Source organism: Syngnathus leptorhynchus, chromosome 9 (genome assembly GCF_054491065.1).
Source record: "Syngnathus leptorhynchus isolate UIUO chromosome 9, UIUO_Slep, whole genome shotgun sequence".
In the NCBI taxonomy this organism is placed as follows: Eukaryota; Metazoa; Chordata; class Actinopteri; order Syngnathiformes; family Syngnathidae; genus Syngnathus; species Syngnathus leptorhynchus.
The window spans coordinates 5,850,972-5,873,787 of NC_141203.1; the positions used below are offsets into that span (position 1 = coordinate 5,850,972).

At 41.7% G+C, this 22,816-nt stretch overlaps 5 protein-coding genes across 14 annotated transcripts in view; 3 read left to right on the forward strand and 2 right to left on the reverse strand.

Moving 5' to 3' along the window:
* kcnh3 (potassium voltage-gated channel, subfamily H (eag-related), member 3) overlaps window positions 1-4,432 on the forward strand; it is a 47,029-nt gene extending 42,597 nt beyond the window's left edge. For both annotated transcript variants that reach the window (XM_085920394.1, XM_085920396.1), the window contains one exon: window positions 1-4,432. In XM_085920394.1, the coding sequence (XP_085776520.1) occupies window positions 1-909 (909 nt within the window). In that variant the 3' untranslated portion in view covers window positions 910-4,432.
* armc8 (armadillo repeat containing 8) lies at window positions 4,176-15,007 on the reverse strand. 3 transcript variants are annotated; one of them, XM_085920400.1, is made up of 22 exons: window positions 14,614-15,007; window positions 13,556-13,632; window positions 12,369-12,440; window positions 11,667-11,809; window positions 11,484-11,581; window positions 11,304-11,396; window positions 11,129-11,209; window positions 10,764-10,839; window positions 10,208-10,340; window positions 10,078-10,138; window positions 9,795-9,995; window positions 9,626-9,721; window positions 9,216-9,298; window positions 8,652-8,733; window positions 8,404-8,490; window positions 8,040-8,132; window positions 7,798-7,947; window positions 7,204-7,299; window positions 7,010-7,105; window positions 6,646-6,718; window positions 6,276-6,369; window positions 4,176-6,191 (listed from the first exon to the last, which is right to left on the reverse strand). In XM_085920400.1, the coding sequence occupies exons 1-22, from the start codon at window positions 14,656-14,658 to the stop codon at window positions 6,158-6,160; spliced, it is 2,064 nt and encodes a 687-aa protein (XP_085776526.1). In that variant the 5' UTR covers window positions 14,659-15,007; the 3' UTR covers window positions 4,176-6,157. The 3 variants fall into 3 exon arrangements, with proteins under 3 accessions (XP_085776526.1, XP_085776528.1, XP_085776527.1); XM_085920402.1 differs by lacking the exon at window positions 14,614-15,007 and adding an exon at window positions 14,063-14,227; XM_085920401.1 differs by having other exon boundaries at window positions 4,178-6,191; window positions 10,208-10,298; window positions 14,614-15,005.
* Window positions 14,230-19,662, forward strand: dbr1 (debranching RNA lariats 1). 4 transcript variants are annotated; one of them, XM_085920406.1, is made up of 9 exons: window positions 14,230-14,396; window positions 15,647-15,888; window positions 15,962-16,086; window positions 16,264-16,344; window positions 16,428-16,513; window positions 17,035-17,259; window positions 17,342-17,419; window positions 17,491-17,636; window positions 17,996-19,662. In XM_085920406.1, the coding sequence occupies exons 2-9, from the start codon at window positions 15,692-15,694 to the stop codon at window positions 18,690-18,692; spliced, it is 1,635 nt and encodes a 544-aa protein (XP_085776532.1). In that variant the 5' UTR covers window positions 14,230-14,396; window positions 15,647-15,691; the 3' UTR covers window positions 18,693-19,662. The 4 variants fall into 4 exon arrangements, with proteins under 4 accessions (XP_085776532.1, XP_085776533.1, XP_085776531.1 ...); XM_085920407.1 differs by lacking the exon at window positions 14,230-14,396 and adding an exon at window positions 14,434-14,586; XM_085920405.1 differs by lacking the exon at window positions 14,230-14,396 and adding an exon at window positions 15,098-15,270.
* The window catches only part of rab5b (RAB5B, member RAS oncogene family), a 3,956-nt gene continuing 176 nt past the window's right edge, over window positions 19,037-22,816 (reverse strand). The window contains exons 2-7 of one of the 2 annotated variants that reach the window (XM_085920412.1): window positions 22,307-22,411; window positions 21,266-21,526; window positions 21,031-21,182; window positions 20,748-20,870; window positions 20,250-20,343; window positions 19,037-20,113 (exon numbers count right to left, since the gene is read on the reverse strand). In XM_085920412.1, the coding sequence (XP_085776538.1) occupies window positions 19,998-20,113; window positions 20,250-20,343; window positions 20,748-20,870; window positions 21,031-21,182; window positions 21,266-21,431 (651 nt within the window). In that variant the 5' untranslated portion in view covers window positions 21,432-21,526; window positions 22,307-22,411 and the 3' untranslated portion in view covers window positions 19,037-19,997. Of the gene's footprint in view, window positions 20,114-20,249; window positions 20,344-20,747; window positions 20,871-21,030; window positions 21,183-21,265; window positions 21,527-22,049; window positions 22,245-22,306; window positions 22,412-22,816 lie in introns of those variants that run through there. The other variant, XM_085920413.1, reaches the window with a different exon arrangement.
* lcmt2 (leucine carboxyl methyltransferase 2) overlaps window positions 22,655-22,816 on the forward strand; it is a 10,962-nt gene continuing 10,800 nt past the window's right edge. For all 3 annotated transcript variants that reach the window (XM_085920398.1, XM_085920397.1, XM_085920399.1), the window contains exon 1: window positions 22,655-22,815. In XM_085920398.1, the coding sequence (XP_085776524.1) occupies window positions 22,777-22,815 (39 nt within the window). In that variant the 5' untranslated portion in view covers window positions 22,655-22,776. The remainder of the gene's footprint in view (window position 22,816) is intronic.

Sequence of the window (22,816 nt, forward strand, 5' to 3'; positions counted from 1 at the left end):
ATGAACAGCCTCTCCAGACAAGTATCCAAGCTCAGCCAGGAGCTTCAGGAAATGACACGTCTGCTCAAGCCCCTTCTTCAGAGAGCGCCGCAGCCCCTCTTGGTGGCCACCGAGGCAAATTTGACCCCGCCTCCCAGCAGCAGCGTCAGCCGGCTGTCGGCGAGCGCCAGCTTAATGGCGCCCGCTCCCACCACGCCGTGCGCCCTCCTGAGATCAGACACTCATTCCTTGTTGGACGGTGGGGACGTGGAGGGCGTGGACTTGCCACAATGCCTTCTCCCCACTCCTCATTCACCACAAAGGCCTAATTCCTCGCCACCCCCGTGCAACAATCACCCCTCACCAAAGGAAGGACTTTTTGAGGGGTCCCCAGTCTTGGCGTCCTCCAGTATGTTTTTGTGCTCTCCGCAGGACCACCCCCCACTGGCGTCAGGCACTCCGTCCCCGTCGCTTTCCTTCTCCATGTCCCTCTCCTCCACATCGTCCCTTTCCTCCGGCCAACTGTCCCAGCAGGCCAGTTCCGTCAGTCGCCGAAGCCTGCTCCCCCCACCTCCTTCCCAGGACACCCCTCCTCCACCATGGCGCCCACACTTCTCCGCACCAGCGTCTCTTGAATCCTCACCCGGAGACCGTTGTTTGAGACCGTACCCGTCTGTCCCACCGGTGTCGCCAGTTGTCGCAGCTCTACCTTCCCTCCTCTCCCTGACTTCGTCTCTGGACTCACCGAGCAGAAAGTCCGGAGAACTCAGCTTTGCTCGGGCTTCTAACTCGCACCTTCATCGAGAGACCGGACGGGGGGACGATGCGCCCCAGGAGATGGAGATGCAGGAATGGCGGGCCGAAGCGGGAGAGGGGAGAGTTTCCTCTGAGCGCATCAGCTTCATCGATGAAGATGAGCCGGCTGTGTGAGGGGTAGCAGGACAGAATGATACAGAATCAAAGGAGACGGGATCAGGGAAGCAATGGCGCTACAACAGCACTCATTGTCTTAAGGGGTGTCCAAACTACAGCCCAAGGGCTTTTTCTGGCCTGCTGTCCATTTTTTTCCAGCCCGCGGCAAATACTAAAATTAACAATTGAAGCGACCCTGCATTGTACCACTTTACGCTCTACAGAGTAGCAAGCCAGAAAAAAAATAACAGCAATTATTATTCCTATCTGTCATTTCCTTGTTTTCAAGCGAATTACAATTCTTTGCTACACTAAATGTCAAGGTTTTGTTCAGATTGCTCTTGCTTTAGTTTCGATGGGATTCTGCTGCTGCTCAGTGCAAGAGCGGATCTGTTCTTATGCTACCAGCCACCCAAAAATCCCAGAAAAATCCTTCAGTCTTTGACTTACCAGCGGGCATATTTTTACCTGTACGGTTTTAGCATGTTGTATTTCAAAGTGGCCCTTGGCAGAAAATGTTTGGACACCCCTGTCTTACAGTATCTCAGCGGTTGGCGGTCCATCCCTGCAGCTACTGTAGCAGAACCTCCTTGTGGAGGAGCACTCCAGTTCAAAGTTGCATTTTGCTGAGCTCCAAATGAATCCGATCATTTATTGGAAATTTTTATCGGACATTTACAAAGCCGGTTTCATCGGCCACTGCGGGATGGTCATTGCGCTTTCCCTCGTCCCAACATTTAAAAAAACAACCCGACCACATTGGTCGTGCACCCCTCCACTTCAACAGTTGTTTCCCAGTCCAAGATGAAAGCATTTTTCAAAGTTCAGGAGTTTTTGTTCTAAGGACTGATTTTGTTGATTTGGATTGTGAGCCAGCACAAAATGGCTCAACCCCCTTGGTAGAAAAAAAAAATCATACTTGTGTACAGTTTTTATAAGAACAATCAAAAAGGTTTTTAATGAACTTAGAAGGATTTGCATTCTAATGAGAATGACGGATGTTTTGAACATTTTAGCCAATTATTCTACTCCGCAGTCTAAAATATTATTCATGAATGCCATGCCTGCTATATTATATTCAAGAGAATTTTGATCACAATTTTAAGAAACATACAGAATTTCACAATCTAATAAAAAATATTTAATTTCATTTAAAAAATATCCGACCCACAATAGCAAGGGTAATTTGTGTCGAAAGGCATTTTGCTGAATAGCCGACACATCCCTTTCGACACACTGATTTTCAGGGATTGGTCTTTTCTATCTAAGGAAGAACTTTGTTGATTTTGAAGATATAAAAGTTGCGACCTATATTGATTTTTAAGTATTTTTGATCCAATATAGCCTAGCAAACAACTACCAATGGTCGAGATATGTATTTATGGCTGAATTTACACTCCAGTGCCCAATTCTAATTTGAAGTCTATACATAGACCTGATAGGTGTTGGATTTAAGACACATTTAAGACCTGATTCCAACGTGAGAATATATCCATGCGTTGTTTTTTTTCTCCACTTTACGCATGCCAACTGTGCAACGTGATAGAGGGGGGGAAAAATCTGCAGTTTCACTTAAACCATGCAGTGTAAATCCAGCCAGAAGAAACTTGTTGAGTTTGAATTGATTTGAAACAAAAAGTACCTTTTCATCCGTTCATCCTTTTTATTCCGCTTATCCAGGGTAAGGCTTTGCCAGGCTAGCCAGGACACATAAACCCTCCAGCGTGTCCTGAATTGTCTCTGAGGCCTGTGAGATTCAAGTTTATACGTGATTCTCTTACTTTGCCTGCAAACCACAGTTCCAGACTGAACATCTTCAAATTTCCGGCATCTTTTTTCCACATCCCCACAGCCTGCAACACACAAAATTGATGTTTAAATGTCACCCAAGATAGTTCCAGTAGTTAATCTCTGGTTCCAGACAGTGATGATAAGGAAGAACCCTGTTGATTTTGAATGAGATCTCGATGACACCAGGCGAGGTTGCCCAACTTTCATTACCATCTCATGTTCCAAAAACAAACCAATTGATTTTCATGTAGGCGATATTTTACCTGAAATTGTTTGATTATACCTATCTCCAATTATTCAGGGACTGTAGTTCCATACCTGCTGTAAAGGAGAATCCTGTTAATTTTTAATTCATCTGATGCAAGAAGTAGCCAACAACACATAGTCGATTTTAAAGAGTCTTTGGCCTATGATAGCCCACGTGGCTTCAAACCTTCAGGAAATATGACTCAATATCGATGAAAGATCCCCCTGAATACATTATCCTTTTTATTTAGACACCAGACACAATTTTCAATCAAACTATCAGGCATCTTTTGCACCTCATCACAGGAAGAACCCAATTGAACCCACGCTAGCTCAGGTTGCTTACAGATGATTCTGAAAGTTGAGGCAGCACAATGTTCAGGGACTACCATCTATCGTCACCACAATAATCCTTTTGATTCGAAAGGATATTGATTAATTTTTGATTGCCAATCTTCACAATTTCAGGGAAAAGGGTTCTACTGGATTGTATGTCTAAGGAAGAACCCTGATACTTTTGAGGTCAAATATTTCCAAATAAGAATTTTCTTAGTTTTCAAGCCTATTGATTTTAAAAGGCTTCTGACCCGTGTGCCTAAATCTAATGTCATGGGTCTGGTGTCAACCATCATCAAACAAAAGCAAAGGTGCGACCCGATAATTTTTTTTTTTTTTTTAATCCTCCCCATTTGGTGGTTTTATTTATGGTGTGTGCCAAAGACAAAATTGTCATTGATAGGAGATAGAAATGTGATGGTGGTAGGACTCCATTCTATAGTATTGTTAATCCAGACTTTTCCAACATTTGCATCACTCCTGAGCTTTAGCCATCCAACCATTGGTGCCTTCTCCTCCATTTTAACACTCCTGACATCCCGAGCAGGAATTTGGAACAAACTACAAAAATGAAAGCCATCTGATTAAACCTTGCACCTTGATCCCAAAAGATATTTTTGTCATATGTGGAAATGTGGAGGGACTATTTTTGTTGAGGATCTCTAATGTAGCAGACACACTTAAAACAACTCTTTGCCAAAGCTGGTGACAGACACCAGCCTGGAAATTTAAACTACCCATGATGCATCTCTGGAAATGGCGTGAAGGAGGGGGGCTCAGCACTAGTGTATAAAAAAAAAAAAAAAAAATTTAAAAAAAAAAGTTTTATTTTGTGCCATCACCACGTTACTTGTAAAATATTGTTTTTTATTTGGATTTTCTTTTTTTTACAAAATAATATGACAAGAAAGAACTCACTTTGAGTTGGGATGATTATTATTTTTTTTTAATAACTGTGAATCCATTGCATGTCACAGCTTTTGTTGCATGAGGAATGTGCCTGCTTTGGAGCTGCACAGGGGCAGCTGCTCCTATACAAAAAACCCTGTAGGAGGTCTAACATGTATTTTATTATGACAAAAAACGAGGGGAAAAAAAAAAAAGACCTCTGTTACACGATACTCAAGCAGCGGTTCTGACAATAAAGAACCATTGTTTTGTAATAATAATGGTGGACTCCTGTGATGTTTTGTAGGAACTACTACTTGTGCACTGGATACTTTGAGGAGGTACAATACAAGAATTACATGCAAGGGGGGCTTTGGGTGATAAGAAAAAGTGTGATGGCTGAAAAATTGACTTCATCGCTCATTTGTGTGTCTCGCTGCCTTTTCCGACTCAGCCATTGAGGAATATTCCATTTCTATGCCTTCAAATAGTCATTACTAGCTGATATAGTAACGTACATATAAGTTTTGTCACATTGGACTGAAGTGAGCAAAGAAGTAGGTGATAGGACAAAGTACATCTTATTTTGATATAAAAAAAAAACGAGATCAAGATAAATCATCCAAAAATATATACCATTGGCGAAACTACAACCGGTACACCTCAATTGAAACAAAAAAATTGTAAAAAATACTTTTCCTGACATTTTTGTAGTCATTTACAACACAAGCAATCGTGTATTAGTGACCAGGGCATTAGCCCATTAGTCACACAATGATATTGGTAAATGCTGTATTTTGAAGCAATCCAAGTTCAAACTCCACACTTCTATTACATATCCATTGTTTTATTTCAGACTTTAACTTATTCGGGGAATAAAGAAGCAGCACAAATGAGCTCCTTTGTGGGGACTGCATATATTTTCAGTGTGAACATTCATCCCATCAGAGCATCAGTGAGGTGTGAAATGTCAATGAACACTCCAGGGAAGGGGGAACAAACAAAAAAAAGACCTTAAAACACAATTTAGAATAGGTATGACACATAATGCTCTTGCTATGATGCACTTTAGCATCCACGAGAAGGGGTGAGTCTCAATTGATTTCTTTTCTCATAATACACAAAAAAGTACATTTGTGTAAGTTTAACCTAAAAAGGAGTAAGGATCCCAGAGGGCAGAGTGCGTGATGAAAAAATGGCTTCAATAGGCACACTGAACACAAGATTTTTTTTTCCATTTCTAAACATGACTGAAAACACAGAGGATAAAATGGGGGAGAAAAACATTCCAAAAATAGATATTTTATGCTCTTATATACTGATATGTATGCACATACATACATACATACATACATACATACATACACACACACACACACACACACGTATATATATATACACACACACATGTATACACATACATGTGTGTATATATATATATATATACATATATATATATATATATATATATATATACACACACACACACATATATATATACACATATATACACACACATGTATATATATATATACACATATATACACATGTATACACACACATACATGTATATATATATATATATATATATATATATATATATACATATATACACACACATTTACGAGGTAAGTATACACAAGAATGAAAACCTCCACATTTCAAAATAGCTCTTTGTTTCCTTTCCCTCTCAAGGTATCCTTTCTCTCAAGGAAACAGAAGGGAAGCGCCCTCTTTACTTACAAATGTAAAAATAACAAGAGAAAAATCTTGTCATCAAGTTTCCTCAATAAATCGAGTCCATGACAAGCAAAATTTCACGTCAAAACGCTCCAAGCTTCACAAAAAAAAAATAGTGATAGTAGGGAGATAGATAGATAAGAGGGAACTTGTGTCTTTACAAATTAAACAAAGGTGTCTTTGTGCAACTCAAAACTTCGGCTGTTAAACCAAACAAAAACAGCAGGCGTCCTCCAAGAGTGATACTTGTCACTCTCCCCTGTGGTCATGCCAGGTACTGCTGCATAGCTGTCTTGGCCCTGTCAGAACAGCAGGGTGAACATTTTGTTTTGTTTTTCTTCTATTTGTATGAAGAGAGAGGGGGAGCGGGCTGAGGTTCTCACCTGTCACTGAGGTTGGCATCGCAGGCCTGTGAGAGTTTGTGCAACATGTCTACAAAGCCCAACTCCCTCAGCTTGTCCTGGCGCTCCTGAGAACCTGACAACACACACGGGAGGAAAAATGTTTCCTTCACTCTTACATAATGTTTGTCAGCAACAAAAGAACCCTAAATGTCCATGTTTTTTTTTTTTAAACTTTTCTAATTTGAATAGAGGGTGTGCAAACTTAATGATTCTAGGACCTTCTATAGTCAATACTATGTATTCTTTTTTTACTTCTGACATTTTACACAATTTTGTACAGTCAGCAAAACTTGAACGCATTCATTATTGATTGATCCCAATTGGATCATTCTGGCACGGGCTGTTTTACCGTCTTCCTCGTTCCAAATGAGGTTCGAGATGCAGAAGGTGGCGGCAAGCTGTAGTTTCACATTGGAGTGACCCTGAGGGTAAGAAATATGTCAAACACTTTGAATATGGAATTGAGTCATACAATCAGTTATCTTTATGCTCTGAGCATGAGGTCCTCTTGAGTTCTATTTGTCTGTATTATTCTTGGGGCCAAATAAATCATCATTAGAAGGCCTTTGACAAACTTTCAGTAATGTTCTATACGGCCATTTTGCTGTTGACTGAAAATGACATCATAGCTCAGGTAAAAACCAATGCCTTGCCCTAGTATTGGTCACTGCCCGCAACTTTATGACAATGAATATGCATAGAAGCAGGCTTACCATGTAGTATTTGATTTTCTGCAGCATGTCATCATTGGTCATGATGAGCTCCTTGGCCGTGTTGCCATCAGCGATGTTGGCGAGAATGCACAGTGTCTACTCAATGATATGGTTTTTAGTTAATAAAAAAACAACAACAATAAAAACTGAGTCGTCATCCAATAATAATCAAGCAACTGTCAGGTTTCTCTAACCTGCTCTTTGACCTCCACGCTGTGCTCAGCCTCCAGGATGAGCGTGACAGCCTGCATGATCTGCTTTCCATGAGAGCTCATGATTTGATCGATGTGCTGACAGCAAAAAAAAAAAAAAATGCTGATGATGCGAAATGCTGGCTTTTATTTGCATGGTTATTTAGAAACGACATTTGTTTTTCCACCTTTAATATATTGGGGTTTTCCTTGGTATTTTTTTTCCCAACCCTTACTAGTAGGATTGCATACAATACGCGCCAGTGATTACAATTAGGATTTGAAAAACAATCAGTGAAGCTGAATTTTCAGATTGAATCAAAAGAAGTGAAGGACTGACAACCAGCACCAGACAAAGAGCCGAGTGCACCAAGTCTGGATCTGTCCAATACAAGATTTCTGGTGCATAGATAGACTTTGTTTTTTTACAAAGATATTTTATTGATCTCCATTCTGAAAATTAAAAGATGATAGTTTTAGGATTATCGACATATCAGTGGCATAAAAACCTCAACATGATACTACTGTTTGAAAATGGGTAAAAAAATAATAGCACTGACATTGTGTACATATGCGTGTGCATGTGTGCGCTCTCACAGGGTGTGTTGACAAGAGGTTCCGTAGCAAACCAAGCGTCTTCATCAGCACATTACCGTCAGGATCAGAGAGTAAGCGAAAGAGCTGTTCTGTGCCCAAACATTGAATAATCTCCACCTTCAGCTTCTGGTCTGCCTGGAACGCCATGTTCTGTGTACACAAGTGCAGAGAAGTATGTATGGTTACCTCAACTGTCTGTAGTAATTTATAATTGGAGGGTGTTCAGAGGAGACATTTATCACCATTAGGGCCCAGATTCCGTTGACCCGAAGTGCAGGACTCTCACTCTGGGTCAGACTGCATAGTAGTTCTATGATGCCCGATTCAAGGATGGGCTGTGCATAGCAAGCACATATACAACATAGATATTGACCCAGATTTTCTCAAGCACTGATATCTTCTTATCTGCTAGGAGGGATGCCATGCTGATGTTAATACTCAAAAAGAGGCGGCGATATCTTGAACAATGTCAAATATTGAGTTCGATTTTGGTATAAGTATGAAAACACACAACATGACTCATGGCGACCCAAAAGAGCCACCATCAAAACAGGTTCTAGGACCCTCAAGAGGGTTTTGAAAACTACTGTGTAAGCATGTGTCTACCTCTTTACTGGGCGAGAACTGCAGCAGTAGGTTGCATAGTGTGGAAGATCCCATGACCAAGACTTCATCGGGGGCGTTTTGCAACAGCTGCATCAAAACAAGCAGGGGGGAGAGAAATAAAAGCACCAAATTATAAAATATCACCTTGTTGAATTGCTGCAATCCCTCCATTGCGGGACAAAATAGAGTTAAATTGTATTATATTTTCTCATTGATCCCAGTAAGCTATTACAGTTTCTGATGCTAACCTTCATGAGGGGTTTCCACACAGCGTGATCATGGAAGCTAGTCCTCAGCTGCTGCACTGACCGCGAGAGACTATGTAGACATCTAGAACAAGAAAATGATACGGTACACGCCGTTATGGTAAATGTAACATCGTGTACTAACTAACAGGAGAATAATAATAAGGGGTCACATTGTGTGCTCCCTTGAAGTGATACAATTAAGAATTCAAGAAAAAACTTCAGAATTGCCTTTAACTTCTAAATAGTTATTTTTTATTTTATTTTATTATTTCTTTGCTTGTATAACAATGAAAATGATAAATGTTATGTCAATGGACAATACTTTAAAGGGGAAGTCAACCCTAACATTTTCTTTTCAATAATATCTTCTATGTGCCCCCACAAGTCTAAACATAGCATTCTGATCAATATGAATTAAGCAGCAAAATGTATAACGATTTGCAATATCTGTCAGAAAAATGGCAAGTAATCTTTTGCTAAACTGTTTAAGTCTGAAAAAGATGCCTGGATGGATCAAACAAGAACATTATATGCAAAAAAAGTTCAAATATGACATGATCTCACCTGACGGCCGCCAAGCGAACTTTAATGCTGGACTCTGAAAGGCCACTGACTATTCTATCCATCATGTTCTCTGTTTCTGTGATCTTCACAAAGACACACAAGGATAAAGAATGTCAACACAAATGCATACCATTTTTCTTTTCATTTGCAGGGATAGTGAAGAAGCTCTGGATTAAATAGCAAACAGCCGCTCATCATTGATGGCCTTCAAAAACAATTCTACAGTAGCTGCCAATCGAGATAGCACACAATAGCTGCAAGGAACTACTTTTGTCCAAATCAAACTCCTGAACCAAGCTCTATATAGTTTGTTTGCCACAAGATGGAGCCATATTAAATTGTCCATTTTGGCCTGAGCACAATTAATAGGTGAATTTGTAAAGGCTAAACCGCTAATATGGACAGCAAACCTTCTTTCGGATGTCCTCGTCATTAGAGCCCAGAGATGCGTACAATTTGAAAGCTGCTTGTCTCAGCTCGTGTGCGTGCTTAAGGTCGTGGTCCAACTGCACAGACAGCAAATAGTCAATAAAAACATTATATAAAAGATGGGCAAAAATCAAAACTGTGCCAACTCACCCTTTTGATGTCAGTGATGGCCGACACGGAGCTGGGGTACTTGAAGTAGTCGGCCAACATGGCCACCAGGTGGTCGGTAGTGCTGGCGATCCTCTGCAACTCCACATCGGGCTCCATGAGGAAGGCCAGTGTCTCGGCTCCCTCCACCCGCTCCTCCAGCAGGTGTTCCTTGCTGCACATGCGCACCAGGCACGGCAGCGTCTGCACCAGTACCAATAACAGGAAGTCACACATCATGCCTACTTCTAAACATTATTGGCAAAAAAGAAAAAGAAAAGACCACCTTTAGGACAATAGAGCTGTCATCCGTCCTGATGGCGCCTGCTCGACACATGTACGTGAGACTTTGACAGAAAGAGTGTGTGTCAAAAGAGATGGCGGTAAGAAGATAACATCATCTGCAATCTACTCACCATTTGGCTGCCGTTAGCTGCATTTCAATGGGTTGATCTCTTTGCATCATTTGCACAAATACCTGAGAGAGCAGCTCGCTGTCCACTAGCACTGCAAGCACACGCAAAGCCTTGTCAACGTGACGAGTCCTGACTGAAGCGGCGTACACACAGATTTGTAACATTTTAGCCTTTTTTTAATGAGACCTCTCACAAGATAAGGAAATAAAAAAACAAGTACAAGTGTTCCCTTGATAGTCACAAGTCCTGCTGTGAATATAGATAGATTAAACAAGGAATTGATGAGATACCCTGCCCTGCTAAAGTTTTAGAAGTGCCCAAAAAATGCCGCAAGAAGGCAGCAAAGTACAACTTTTGTCGAAATGAAGCTCCTCAACTCACTTCAGTATAGCTCACTCAGGGCAATCTTTGAGAGAATTTCGACAATCGAGCATTTGCTGACTTTGATTGCAAAGGAGAGAAATTGGTCCCATTTGAGCTGATTGTGTGCGCGTGTGTCTGTGTGTCTGTGTGTCTGTGTGTGTGTGTGTGTGTGTCCCGCTTAATGAGCACTCACCATTCACCAACGTCATGGACACCTGAGTGTTCTCGAAGGCCAACACTGAAAAACATTTTAATGCCTGCATACGCACCTGGAAGGATAAAAAGAGGTTAACATCATGATATTCAAAAAAACATTCAAAGGTGTGTTTCCATTACCCTTTTTACATCAGTCATTTTGAAATATTAAAACGAGACATAGTAGTAATGTTCAATACAACAGAACGTACCCATACCACGTAACCGATGCCACAAACATTGTGATACATAAAATATCTATTAAACCAATGACAGATCACTTGAATTATGGAAGATAGTACCATTAAATTGAAATACAAATAAGTCAATAAAATAAACATTGTAGACATGATGGCCGCTCACCTTATAGGAGGGCGATATTAGCAAAGGGGCAATGTTCTGAATGGCGCCATGGTTAAACAGAACCGTCTGGTGCTCTGGAGTCTGGACACAAACCACCAACGCATAAATCAAAAGTATCTGTCTCAACTGCTCCCATGAGTCCTCAGACTGCTGCTGGGCCAATACCAACAAATACCTTACAACAGTGGGAGAAGATCTGCGTGGTGTACTCCTGCGTCCTGTGTGAGTTGCTCAGCAGAGACATTAAATGGGGGATCACAGTAGGATCCTGCAAATAGTTAAGAAACATAAAACAATGTGGGTTTTGGGGAGTAATTTAGCTAAAAAAAAAAAAAAAAGTAAGACGTGATCCTACTGTGTAGAGCAGCTGTACTGGAGTGACGGGACTGATAAAAACCGTTCTGAGACAACGAAGACAAGCCTCTATGAAAATTAGGTCAGGACACAAGAGACCTGCAAGCAACAAAAACAAATTCACCACTGATGATGATGATGATGACAATGCTCGCTTAAATCAGAGCCCACTTGTGACTCCAACCTTGAAGAAGGGCGGGGATGATGTGACAGTCCACCAGGGACTTGATATTGTTCTCGGTGCCCATGGCCAAGCTGCCCAGCACCACCGCACACTCTGTTCTCAGCTCCAGGCTGGAGGAGCTCTGCTGCAGAAGGTACAGTAACCTACAACAGAAGAAAAGCCGCACAAATAAATCACTTTTATAATAAACTTGATTGTAACGACATTACTGATGTTTCTAAAATAGGTCAAAAATTCAATTGGACAAGATTAAATTATTGGAGCCAAAAAAAAACACACAAAAGTAAATATTCTTCAGGAATCAAATTCGTAATACAGTATAAAGATGGTAAATATGAAATAAACATCCTGAATATACAGGACTCGTGCGGGTTCTGGCAGCGTAACATGGTTCATGATTGCCCAACAAAAATGCTTGATGAAGGACCCGTTCCCCGGATCTCATTTGAGCAGCGCAAGCCGGAAATATGTGTACCAGTCTGTCGATGGCAACACAGAGGCGACCAATTCCGGAACTAACTCACTTTAACAATTACAATACTCTTCAAAAGGGTGTTTTAAGTGGACAAGACAGATTTTCTATTTTGTGTTCATTAAATGTTAAATTGAGGGTCCACTGCACTGTTATGTTATGTCTTTAAAAAAGAATGTCTCAAGAATAGAAGAGCAGGAAGCAAACTAAGGTGAAAAGGGGGCGTGTACCTTGGCACAGCTCCGAGGACGATCAAATTGGCTTTCTGCTTATTGTTGCCAATTACAGCATTCTTCATGTCACTGGGGAGACAAAAACGAGATGAGTTCCTGTCAACAATGTGAATAGAAGTTTGCTATGGTTAGATCCGTTTTGGTGCACAAGAAAAGACACAAGATCAATGTACAAAAACAGATTTATGCAATGCAATTGCGCAACATGTTTTGCTGGATGAGTATGATCATTGATACGTTTCCTGTTTTCTGCAAGCTGGCCAAACACTATCAAATGGCAGGAGGCTGCTGGAAAAGTACAGATGACTGGAGGCTGTAACCAGAGCTAGCCTTTTCTCTTTAGAGGTTAAAAATAAAAAGGGAAAGGCAATTCACACTGAGAAATATCCAGAAACTTGTAACCATTGATAGTTCCAAAAGCTCAGAAAACAGTAACATTGTGTTTGAATTTGAGGTTGTACAGCCTAGTCAACTTTACTATTCTAATGGCATTTTGAGCGAATGAAAAAGAGCTGCTCACAGGAACAGATGAGTACATTCAATGAAACTGGTTTGTTATGGGAATGCGGTAAAAAACCAGCTGTCGCCTGAATGGATTTTAATTGTCACTTCAATTTCTGAAAGCTTTGTTTTGGTAAGTGAGGGACACCCAGTAGAGGTTAAGAAAGCCCTTCTTGAGTAGGATTTTAAACGACTTTTTTGACTCAACCTCGCAAAGAGGAAAGAGAGCAGTGGTTAGGATAATCGCTTATTCAACGGGACACAAAAAAGTTAGTGACTATTTGCAAACACTGCATTGCTCACCATGCAGAGCCCGCTGCGCAGCGATAACCCCGTATTGACGACAAGTTTGCCCCGTTCGGCCAAGTTGTGCAAACCTTACAATGAATGGAAAACACTGTAAAAAAGGGACTGACTGGAAATATCAACTTAGCATAAGTCGATGTTGTTCTAACGTGTATGTTCTTCATATATTTAGTGTATGAGCAGTCTATTGTGTGTATATACACTTAGGTTATTGCAAAGCATTCCCTTCTAGAATGTTTTTGCGTAATTATAGTAGTACTACTCATGACATCATCAGTAAATAGTCGACCTCATCTCGACTCTGATCAGATTAATGGAGATGTGCAACTGCTCGTTTGAGTTGAAACTCCACATTTGGCGACATGAGATGAACATACATGACTCCCTGCAGCACTTTCTGTGGGTCGGGGTCAAACAGTCTGTCCACATAATGACGACTCGTGGCAGTGACCTCCTACAACACAAGTAAAGATACAGATGAATGGTCACAATCCAGCAACACATTTTTAAATACTTTGTGCCACAATTACAGTCCAAGCAAAGGTTTTAAAACTTTTTAAAAAAAAATATTTAGGTATATGAACCATGCCCATCTTTTCTTTCACTGCTCTTGTAGTCATGCACCCATCAGCTGCATGTGACACAACTCTATAATGTTTTTGTCAGTGACAGCCAGAACGATCTACACAATGTGTGACCTCGTCACGGCGCCAAGAGTGCAGAGTTAGCTCAACGAGTACAATCTGGCAATCACTGATGCCAACTACCTTGCATAATAAATAATTCATAACTTGGGTTATTTCGAGATTTTGCCCAGCTGTTGGTGGCAACTAACCTATAACTAAACATGCAAATGGCTATAGTAGGATGGAGCAACCTGTCACCTGGTAATAATGCGTATATGAACGTTGTGTTTCATAAACATGTTGACATCAGCATAATGAGGGGAGAGGTACGCGAAGGGATACATATCTTAATCGTACGATGCATCAACAATGGTTCAATATATTTGGGTTAAAAGAAACAGAAACAACTTGTAGCAGTTAGCCGCTAACACATTCTGGTTGACACTGACAGCTCGATGAGCGCTCGTTTCGCTTCACTAAATAGCCGAAACGGGCGCAGAGACGCGGTTGATCGCCGGTGCAACTTCAGGTGTTCCCAAAGTCCCCGCCTGTCCGTGCGCGGAAAATGTTTGAAACGAATGCTCACTTTCAGGTAAGCACTACAGTAGGCGGACCGCTAACCTCGCTACATGTTGCTGTGCAGTCTGCAGAGGCTTTGGATTAGCCTCTGTGCTAACAAGGAGCATAGAGTCGTTGTAGTTTAACAACAACGTCAACTAGTTGCCCTTCATAATTTACAACAGGGAGGGGGAGAAACGGGCACAGTGGAGACGCAAACTAGTGTAAGAATCGATAAGCGTGACACTCACAGACAGCACACTGATGCGGAGAGGGGCCTCCAACAAGCACGCCATATCTCGTCCCCCGATCGAGCGCCCCAATCGGCGCAAGACTTTGCAAACACTCCACCCCCCAGAGCAGCTTTGGGCGGCCTCTTTAAAGGAAATGCAGTTAAATCAATCAAGTCTTTGTTTGAGTTTTCAATTAAAAAAGTGAGGCGTATCCCCTTGCGGACACAAATGTAATTGCGAGCTTCAAAGTAACACCGCTAACTTGGCGTTTTGTCTGACAGGCAGGCAGTGGATTTGTCTGTCAAGTAAACATAAGCGTGACGTAAAGTGGTTATTAAGTAATAGATTCGTCACAACCCTAAACCGCACAACAGAATAAAAAACAGAGAATACATTCGTACGAATGTTGCTTCCAAATAACCTATGCGCACAAATTATGTAATTTCAAAAATCCAAAATGTCTTCTATTAATAAGTGTTGAATCTGCTGCTGGTGATCAAAATTGCTGGTCTGTTTTCGACGTGCGCATGCGCACGGGACTCTGAATGCATGGTGGGAAATTTCGTTGCTCACTCGGTCAGTTTTTCATCAAAATATGTACTTTTTCATCAATTGGGGGCCTTACGGCGTGCAAAAGTGACTCGGCGTCCTCTTTGCCCCCCTCGTGCATCCTCTGTAAGTTGTGTTTATTTTATTGCTTAGAAGTACAATCAACGTGTATTCTTCGCCACGAGTGATTGCGCTCATTATTGGCGACGAGTTAAATTAAGGTAACAAAATAAAACAACATTAAGCAGTTATTGGACCTTTTTTTTAACAATGTAATATCAAAGATTATGATAATTCCATTGCATTATATTTAGATACATAAAATATTGCATTTATTTTTTGATAGTGACAACAAGCAATGAACATGTTCCAATAGATATAGTGTAGCAGGGACGAGTGGAATTTGCATGTTCTTGAGTATGCGTGGGTTTTCTTTGCGACTTGAGATTTCTCTTGAATTCAAAATTCTCCTTCCCAAGCTGACCACGTTGTCTTTCTTTAGGCAGCAAAAAAGACGGAACCAAGAGCGCCTTAACTGGTTACAGCCATGAAGATAGCAGTGGAGGGCTGTTGCCATGGTGAGCTGGACAAGATCTATGAGACCATCAGCTACCTGGAGAAGAAGGAAGGCATCAAAGTAGACCTGCTCCTTTGCTGCGGCGACTTCCAGGCTGTGCGCAACGAAGGCGACCTCAAATGCATGGCGGTGCCTGCCAAGTACCGAACCATGCAAACCTTTTACAAGTCAGTGTCTCTTAATTATTTGTTTATTTCAAGTCACAGGTGGACTTATGATGAAATAAATTCTTTATTACAGGTACTACTCTGGAGAAAAGAAGGCTCCCATTCTTACTATCTTCATCGGTGGTAACCACGAGGCCTCCAATCATCTGCAGGAGCTTTCTTATGGAGGCTGGGTAGCTCCTAATATATATTATTTGGGTAGGGACTGTCTAACAATACACAGTCTCATAGCTATAAAAATACTTTCTCATTGAATGTATTTGTTTTATTTCATGAATATATACATACAAGTTGCTCCTCCATTTGTACCTGATACTGTAAGTAAACACTGTATAACATTCAGTTGTATCTGCGACTCTCCAACTTCATCTGCAGGTTACGCTGGGGTCATTCGATACAAAGGGATCCGAATTGGTGGCATTTCTGGAATTTTTAAGTCACATGACTACAGAAGAGGTGAGTTCACCCTGAAACTGGACAATACAGTGTACTGTACACCGCCAAGCAGTGTTTTGATTAGGTCTGTTGCCCCATTGTAGGTCACTACGAGTTCCCACCATACAACCCCGAAACCCTGAGAAGCGTCTATCATGTGCGAAATATTGAGGTGTTTAAACTCAAGCAGGTAATCATCAAATATTCATCTTGCTTGCTCATTTTCACGATGTCATTTTTTATTTTATTGTTGATTTTTTTAAAGACTATGGTTTTTAACCTGTGACCCTAAAAAAAAATAGTCTAGCAACCAGCTTGACACAATTATTTTAACATGCAGAATGTGTTATAATAATAATAATAATAACAATAATAATGAAAGATGCTGAAAGGTAATCAATAGATTTATATTTACGTAGGGTAATGTAGTTTCCTGAAATGGCTGTAAAAATGTTACAACTCTGGCTGCTTTGATTACCTTGAATAAACTGATACATAGAGGCCAAAGCAAAATCTCTGCCTTAAAGTTTCAAAATGGTACAATTTGCACATTGCAGATTGTTGATAAAATAGCTATGAATTGTTATTGCAGATTCAAGTTTTATTGAATCACAAAATCCTGGCCTTTGAGAAGGGCTGTCTGTGTATGTAGAACTGAACATTGAAAGAACTGAATTAAAAGCATATTGTCCATTCTCAAATTCCATTTAGCTTCGCATGCCCGTTGACATTTTCCTGAGCCACGACTGGCCTCGCGGTATCTATCATCACGGCCCTTTGGAGGAGCTCCTCCGGAAGAAGAAGTTTTTTCGGCAAGAAATAGAGTCCAATTCTCTTGGAAGTCCCGCAGCCGCCGAGCTCCTGGAGCACCTCCAGCCTACCTACTGGTTCTCGGCGCATCTTCACGTCAAATTTGCTGCTCTCAAGGAGCATCCTGTAAGATTGGCGCTTAACCTTCAACTGCTTAAATTGTTGTTAACATTCTTTTTCATGAGATATCTTTCCTACTTTATTCAAGCCTAAACCTAATGCTGCCCCGAGGGTCACCAAATTCCTGTCGCTGGATAAATGTCTGCCCTATCGGCAATTCTTGCAGGTGAGGGAACGCCCGGTAATATGTGCCAATACAGAGACGGTAGCTTGACGAGATGCATGCTCTGGTTATAGATCGTGGACATACCGGAAAGAGAAGGTTCATCTGATGATCTGGAATACGACCCCGAATGGCTCGCCATCTTGAAGGCCACCAATGACTTGCAGAGGACCGCACCTCATCCCTGGAACCCGCCGGAGAATAACGGCTTACATGAACGGTACACACACCTCAAATGAATGACTTTGCTATATTATTTACATCTATGTTTCATCAAAACAATGAATTAAAAATATATAGTATAGCAGGAACTGACTTTGCCCTCATGTCCTTTTGATGACATTTTTACGCCAATTCGGAAACTAGTTTGTAACCTCGAAGGACCGTTGAGGATCTCTTGGATTGGTAAAAAGAAAATTTATCTTGACAGTTTCAGATTTAAAAATGTAATAGCGCGTATGTACCTAATTTTGTGGCCAATGAGTGTACTCGTATATGCTAGTGTTGATTCTGCCTTGTTGTCGTCATAAATCCTCGTGAAAATTGTTGTCGTGTTATCTGGGCTTTGTTGTCCATCAGGTGGGACTTTACGGTTTCTGAAGATGCGATGATGAAGGTGGTGGAGCAGCTCAGTGGCGAACTGGCCATCCCGGATAACTTCAGTCGCACAGTGCCGCCTTACGACCCAAACAGCCCCCAGTACCGCGCCCCCCCCAGCTACCACGTCAACCCTCAGACCACAGAGCTGTGTGCCACCTTGGGCCTCACAGATCTCTACACCCAAGCGGGCCAATATGGCGACAGGAGCGGGTCTCAGGGCGGTCTCACGTCTGAGGAAGTTGACACTCAGAGCGGCGATGAGCCCAGTGACTACCCAACGGACATTTCGAGCGCATCAAATTCCTTCAATCCCGATGAGATCATCATAGAGGACGAGTGGGAGGAGGAGGCGGGTGAGGAAGAGCCTAAAAGCAGCGCTGAGCCAAAAGTGCCCCAGGGCAACTCCCTTACACCGGGCGGCATGGTCTTGCCCCCGCCCAAATCTCAAGTGTCGCCCATTCCCATGTCCCCCATTATGGACCTGCCTCCCCCTTGCCACTCTACACCGGCCGTCCCTCGTCTTGCTCCAATCAACTTGGAGTCAAACGATGAGTGCTTCCTCAAACGGACCAGCGACAAAGTAGGTGACGTGGAAAGCCAGACCATTACCACACCGCGGATCAAACGCAGGAACCAATCAATCTATGCCAGCGTGGACGAAGAGTGTGATGAATAGCTAAAAAACATTTTTTTTTAAGGGATTAATTTTCAAACTTTTTAATGGAAGGAAGGTGTTTTCCTTTTTTTTAGTAAAGAGATTTTAATTTTTTAATGGTTAGAAACACTTCATTTTTTGTCAATGTGATTTGAAGACAGCAGAAATTGTTACTATTTTGAAAGTCAAATTATCTTTTGTAAACAGGAAGCATCAATATTGTCTTACTTCCTTTCATGAATTCCCAATACATTGACATACTCATACCTTTTTATTTATTTGAATGTATTCCAAACACTCATGATAAAGCAGTGAAAACACAATGTCAGGTCAATTTTGAAAAATTAACATCCAAATTAAACAAATTAGGTGTTCAACATTCCATATCTCTGGAAACAGTTTATTAATCTGAATTTCCATCCATCATCCATCCATTTGTGAATTGTTCAATCAAAAATGATGAAAAGCCACAATTTTTGGAATTTTCGTTTGTCACAAGCACAAATCTAAAAGAATAATTTAACTATTTTCTGTTTGCAGATGTGTTCAACCATGTTCAGTCCACATCTGATTCAGATTTGACAGCAATTTAAATTTAGCATGGATTACACAATACATCAATGTCAACACCTAATGTGTTTGTCAATGTTTTTAACTTCACCCCTCCGCACTCACACTTTCAACATAAGCTCACACATACGTACACCTTCTCCAACACGTTCAACAATAAATAAATTGCTCTCTTCAATCCATCCTCCATTGACAAAATTGAAAATGCCCTGCGGCAGGTATCAGTACACCCTGTACTTTCTGCTATGCACACAATATTAGCCAAAAAAAAAGTGCTGTCAGCAAACGGATCGTGGCTCATGCCTTTATTGTCGCTATGGTGTGAGAGCAATGGCATGTATTTTGCTTTGTACTGTCGGACATGTAATGGGGTCTTATATGAATACAAAAACATTAAACACCCACATAAACTGTGCTGGTTAGTTTTGGAACCCAGATGACCAGACAGATGAAGCGTGTCAAGCACATTTAGCCTCTTTTATTTTACCACATCATATTGCTTCGTTCTTTGCTTGTTGGTTTTGTACAAGTGTAGGTTATCAGGCAGGAGTCAAGCTGAAATGATGCAAGGCAGAATATACACAATTTGTGTCCTCCATTTTTGTAGTTGCTTTCCCTTTTACTCGGCTGGCTTCATTCACTGATGAGGATGATTGTTCAAGATGGTTAGCTGAGGAAGAAGGGATACTTTTGGAGCGGGATTGTGGTGATGGAGTTCACATGGTAGTAGTACATGATGATGGAGAGGGGCGTGGTCTAGTTCCCGCCGCAGCAAGCTCTGGTGGAGTGGGCGTCAGGGTCCTGAAGGTTGACCCCTCGATGTCGCGCTGCGTGTGTTGGGTTTTGGGTGTCTGTTTTTGGCATCTTTTTGGCTGCAGGGGCACAAGTATCAACACGTTTAAACATCCATCTCGGCAATCTGTTGCAATAGACGCTTTACGACTCACGGTTGTTTGAGCAAAAGTAAACCCAATTCAAGAAATTAGACACAAATATAAAGTAACTCACCGATGGCCAGGAAAAGCTCGTTGACGTTCATGGCCGTCTTGGCCGAAGTTTCCATGAAGAGCAGGCTCGTGTCATCGGCGTACGTCTGCGCTTCCTTTGCCATTAGGAGAGAAATGTTGAATTCAACATACGATAAGACACGCCAGTGAAACGTTCGAACGATTGTCACGCGGGACGTCAGGAAATAAGGTTTGGGGTTGGTATTTTGCTTTTTCTTTGGCTTTTTTGTGATACCACCACCGAAGGTTACCAGAAATGGTACCACTGAACCAGAAACAGAACACAATCCAATAGATAGGGTTTCTACACATGACATTTAAAAATCGCACTCTTTCCGGACACATACAATATGTGTCGAAGCTAATGTTTGACGAGGTGTCATGGATTTAAGATTCATGCACTGTCAATGAAATTTGAGTACTATCAATACTTTTGCCTTCACAAAAACACCTATGTTGTTTTCAGTTTAGGTATTAGGAGTTCTTTTGTTTTCATTACCTCATACTCTACTAGTCTCTTCTCAGCCAAGTCTGCCTTGTTGCCCGCCAAAGCAATGACAATGTTGGGACTGGCTTGCCTCTGCAGCTCCTTCACCCAGGCCTTGGCCCTCTCAAAAGTTTCCTGTGCACGTCAACAAAACAACACACACACGCACAACATGAAGTGGATGACAGCACAAGAAATAATTTACGATATACAGTACAGTCCAATTATCAACCACTTTATTCGGGACATCTCTTCACTACATTGTGAACGGAATCAAAGTGTGTGTGTTGCATACCGGCTTGGTGATGTCAAAAACTACGATGGCAGCCTGAGCGCCTCGGTAGTACATGGGTGCCAGGCTGTGGTAACGTTCCTGTCCTGCTGTGTCCCAGATCTCAAACTTGACAGTGGTGTCATCTAAACACACTGACTGAGCCAGGAAGGCAGCTGTGACACACAAATATACATTTTATTCCAAATGTGAATCATAAACACAGATTGAATTTCATCATGTTCCCCGCAGCCCTCACCTCCTATGGTGGTCTCCTGAAACTCGTCAAACTGTCCCTTGACGAAGCGTAGCACCAGACTGGACTTGCCTACTGCCATGTCACCCAGTAGCACCAACTTGAACTGACAGATCTTGGTTTGTTGCAGCGCGCCATTGGAGCGGCCGCCACTCCCTCGGGAGCTCATAGCGACCCGTGTGAGGGTGCCGTCGGGGGAAGGTCGTCGTCGCTCAGCTTCCAACCTGTACCGTCAAGCCTTGCTGATTATATCCCGTGTGTGCTCTGTTGCAACAAATCACAGAGAACAAGGTCATCACAGAGTCTGCTATTTCCTGGTTTGTAGACAGTTGGTGAATATTTCACACTTTCATCTAACATGTTGACAACTTGTTTTATGAACCATTAAGAGCTAAAGCATTAAGGCCACCGAGGATAGAAAACTCCCGCCCTTATGGTGGGCTGCTAGCTGGCCCTCTAAGAAATAAAGAGAGACTGATTGTCGACTTAGTTAAAGGTCTAATGATAGTTTGTTTTGTTTCTTTCGGTTACATGCATCATTACATGTGAATGCATTTTTTTTTCAATATCAATCCTCTCTGTATTGGATGGGCTGAACCATCATATTTGCCACATATCAGGATGAGACATTTACAATGCAAATGTTTAATTTGCTTAACGGTGTGGGTGAAGTTTTTTGACTGTTATGAAAATATTTAATAACCTGAAATTCCACACTATACAAACACATTATTAGAAGTGTTGTTTCTCCTGTCTTTACAAACAATGTTGGAAAAAATACCGCAACCTTGTCACAGAACAATACACCCTGCAGGCCAGCATTTCATTATCTTCCTTGTTGATTCCCGTGGTGACGCCATCCGATGTTATCATTTGTTTGGTTGCTAGCATGAGACCGCCGGCTATATATGTCCACTTCAGCTTGGACGTCAGAAAAACGCTAACCTGCTCATGATATTAAATATTCGACAGCAATTTCATAACACGATGACGTCTTTTTTGTTTGAATCTTATTACTGTGAGAAGGGGGTCAAAGACGCTTACCGTAAATAGTGTCGCTTCCCGTGACCGTTGACTTCAATGTAGCAACATCAGCTGGCTGAAGCCAAACGCTTCCTGTTGGGGAAATCGCGCATGCGCGCTGCATGTCTGCCGCATTGTCAAACAAGCCCAAGAGATGCATGTCAAAATGCTGCTTACGTGCTGTCACAATAAATAAATGATTATTTGTCATGCAGCGAGACGTTTTAAAGGGCAAATTCGATTGGGGGAGGGATGGTTCAAATGAAATGCCCAAGCAGTATATAAAAAAATAATTAACCAGTTTATAATTGCTACGGAGTCAAGAGTTGAGGCGTTCTCCAGGCCACTCGGTGGCGCTGTAAGGCATAGAAGCTGTCAACGGGGAGCAGTGAGCACCTTTGAGCTATGATTTGAACTCTTGCCACACATTATCCATCAGTAAAATTAGTACGTCGTAATATTTTAAAGTAATGTAAGTGCTAATTTAAGATATGACTAACGGGAAGAAGCAGAAGGGCTCGGACACAGCGG

Excerpts from the sequence above, each read along its gene's own strand:
- armc8 (XM_085920400.1), bottom strand. The coding sequence starts at position 14,658 with ATGGCGTGCTTGTTGGAGGCCCCTCTCCGCATCAGTGTGCTGTCT. Across the intron at positions 13,633-14,613 it reads TCCGCATCAGTGTGCTGTCT|GAGGTCACTGCCACGAGTCG; the intron begins GTGAGTGTCACG and ends CTTGTGTTGTAG. Across the intron at positions 7,948-8,039 it reads ACGGAATCTGGGCCCTAATG|AACATGGCGTTCCAGGCAGA; the intron begins GTGATAAATGTC and ends TTGTGTACACAG.
- dbr1 (XM_085920406.1), top strand. The coding sequence starts at position 15,692 with ATGAAGATAGCAGTGGAGGGCTGTTGCCATGGTGAGCTGGACAAGATC. Across the intron at positions 16,514-17,034 it reads AGGTGTTTAAACTCAAGCAG|CTTCGCATGCCCGTTGACAT; the intron begins GTAATCATCAAA and ends AATTCCATTTAG. Across the intron at positions 17,637-17,995 it reads AATAACGGCTTACATGAACG|GTGGGACTTTACGGTTTCTG; the intron begins GTACACACACCT and ends GTTGTCCATCAG.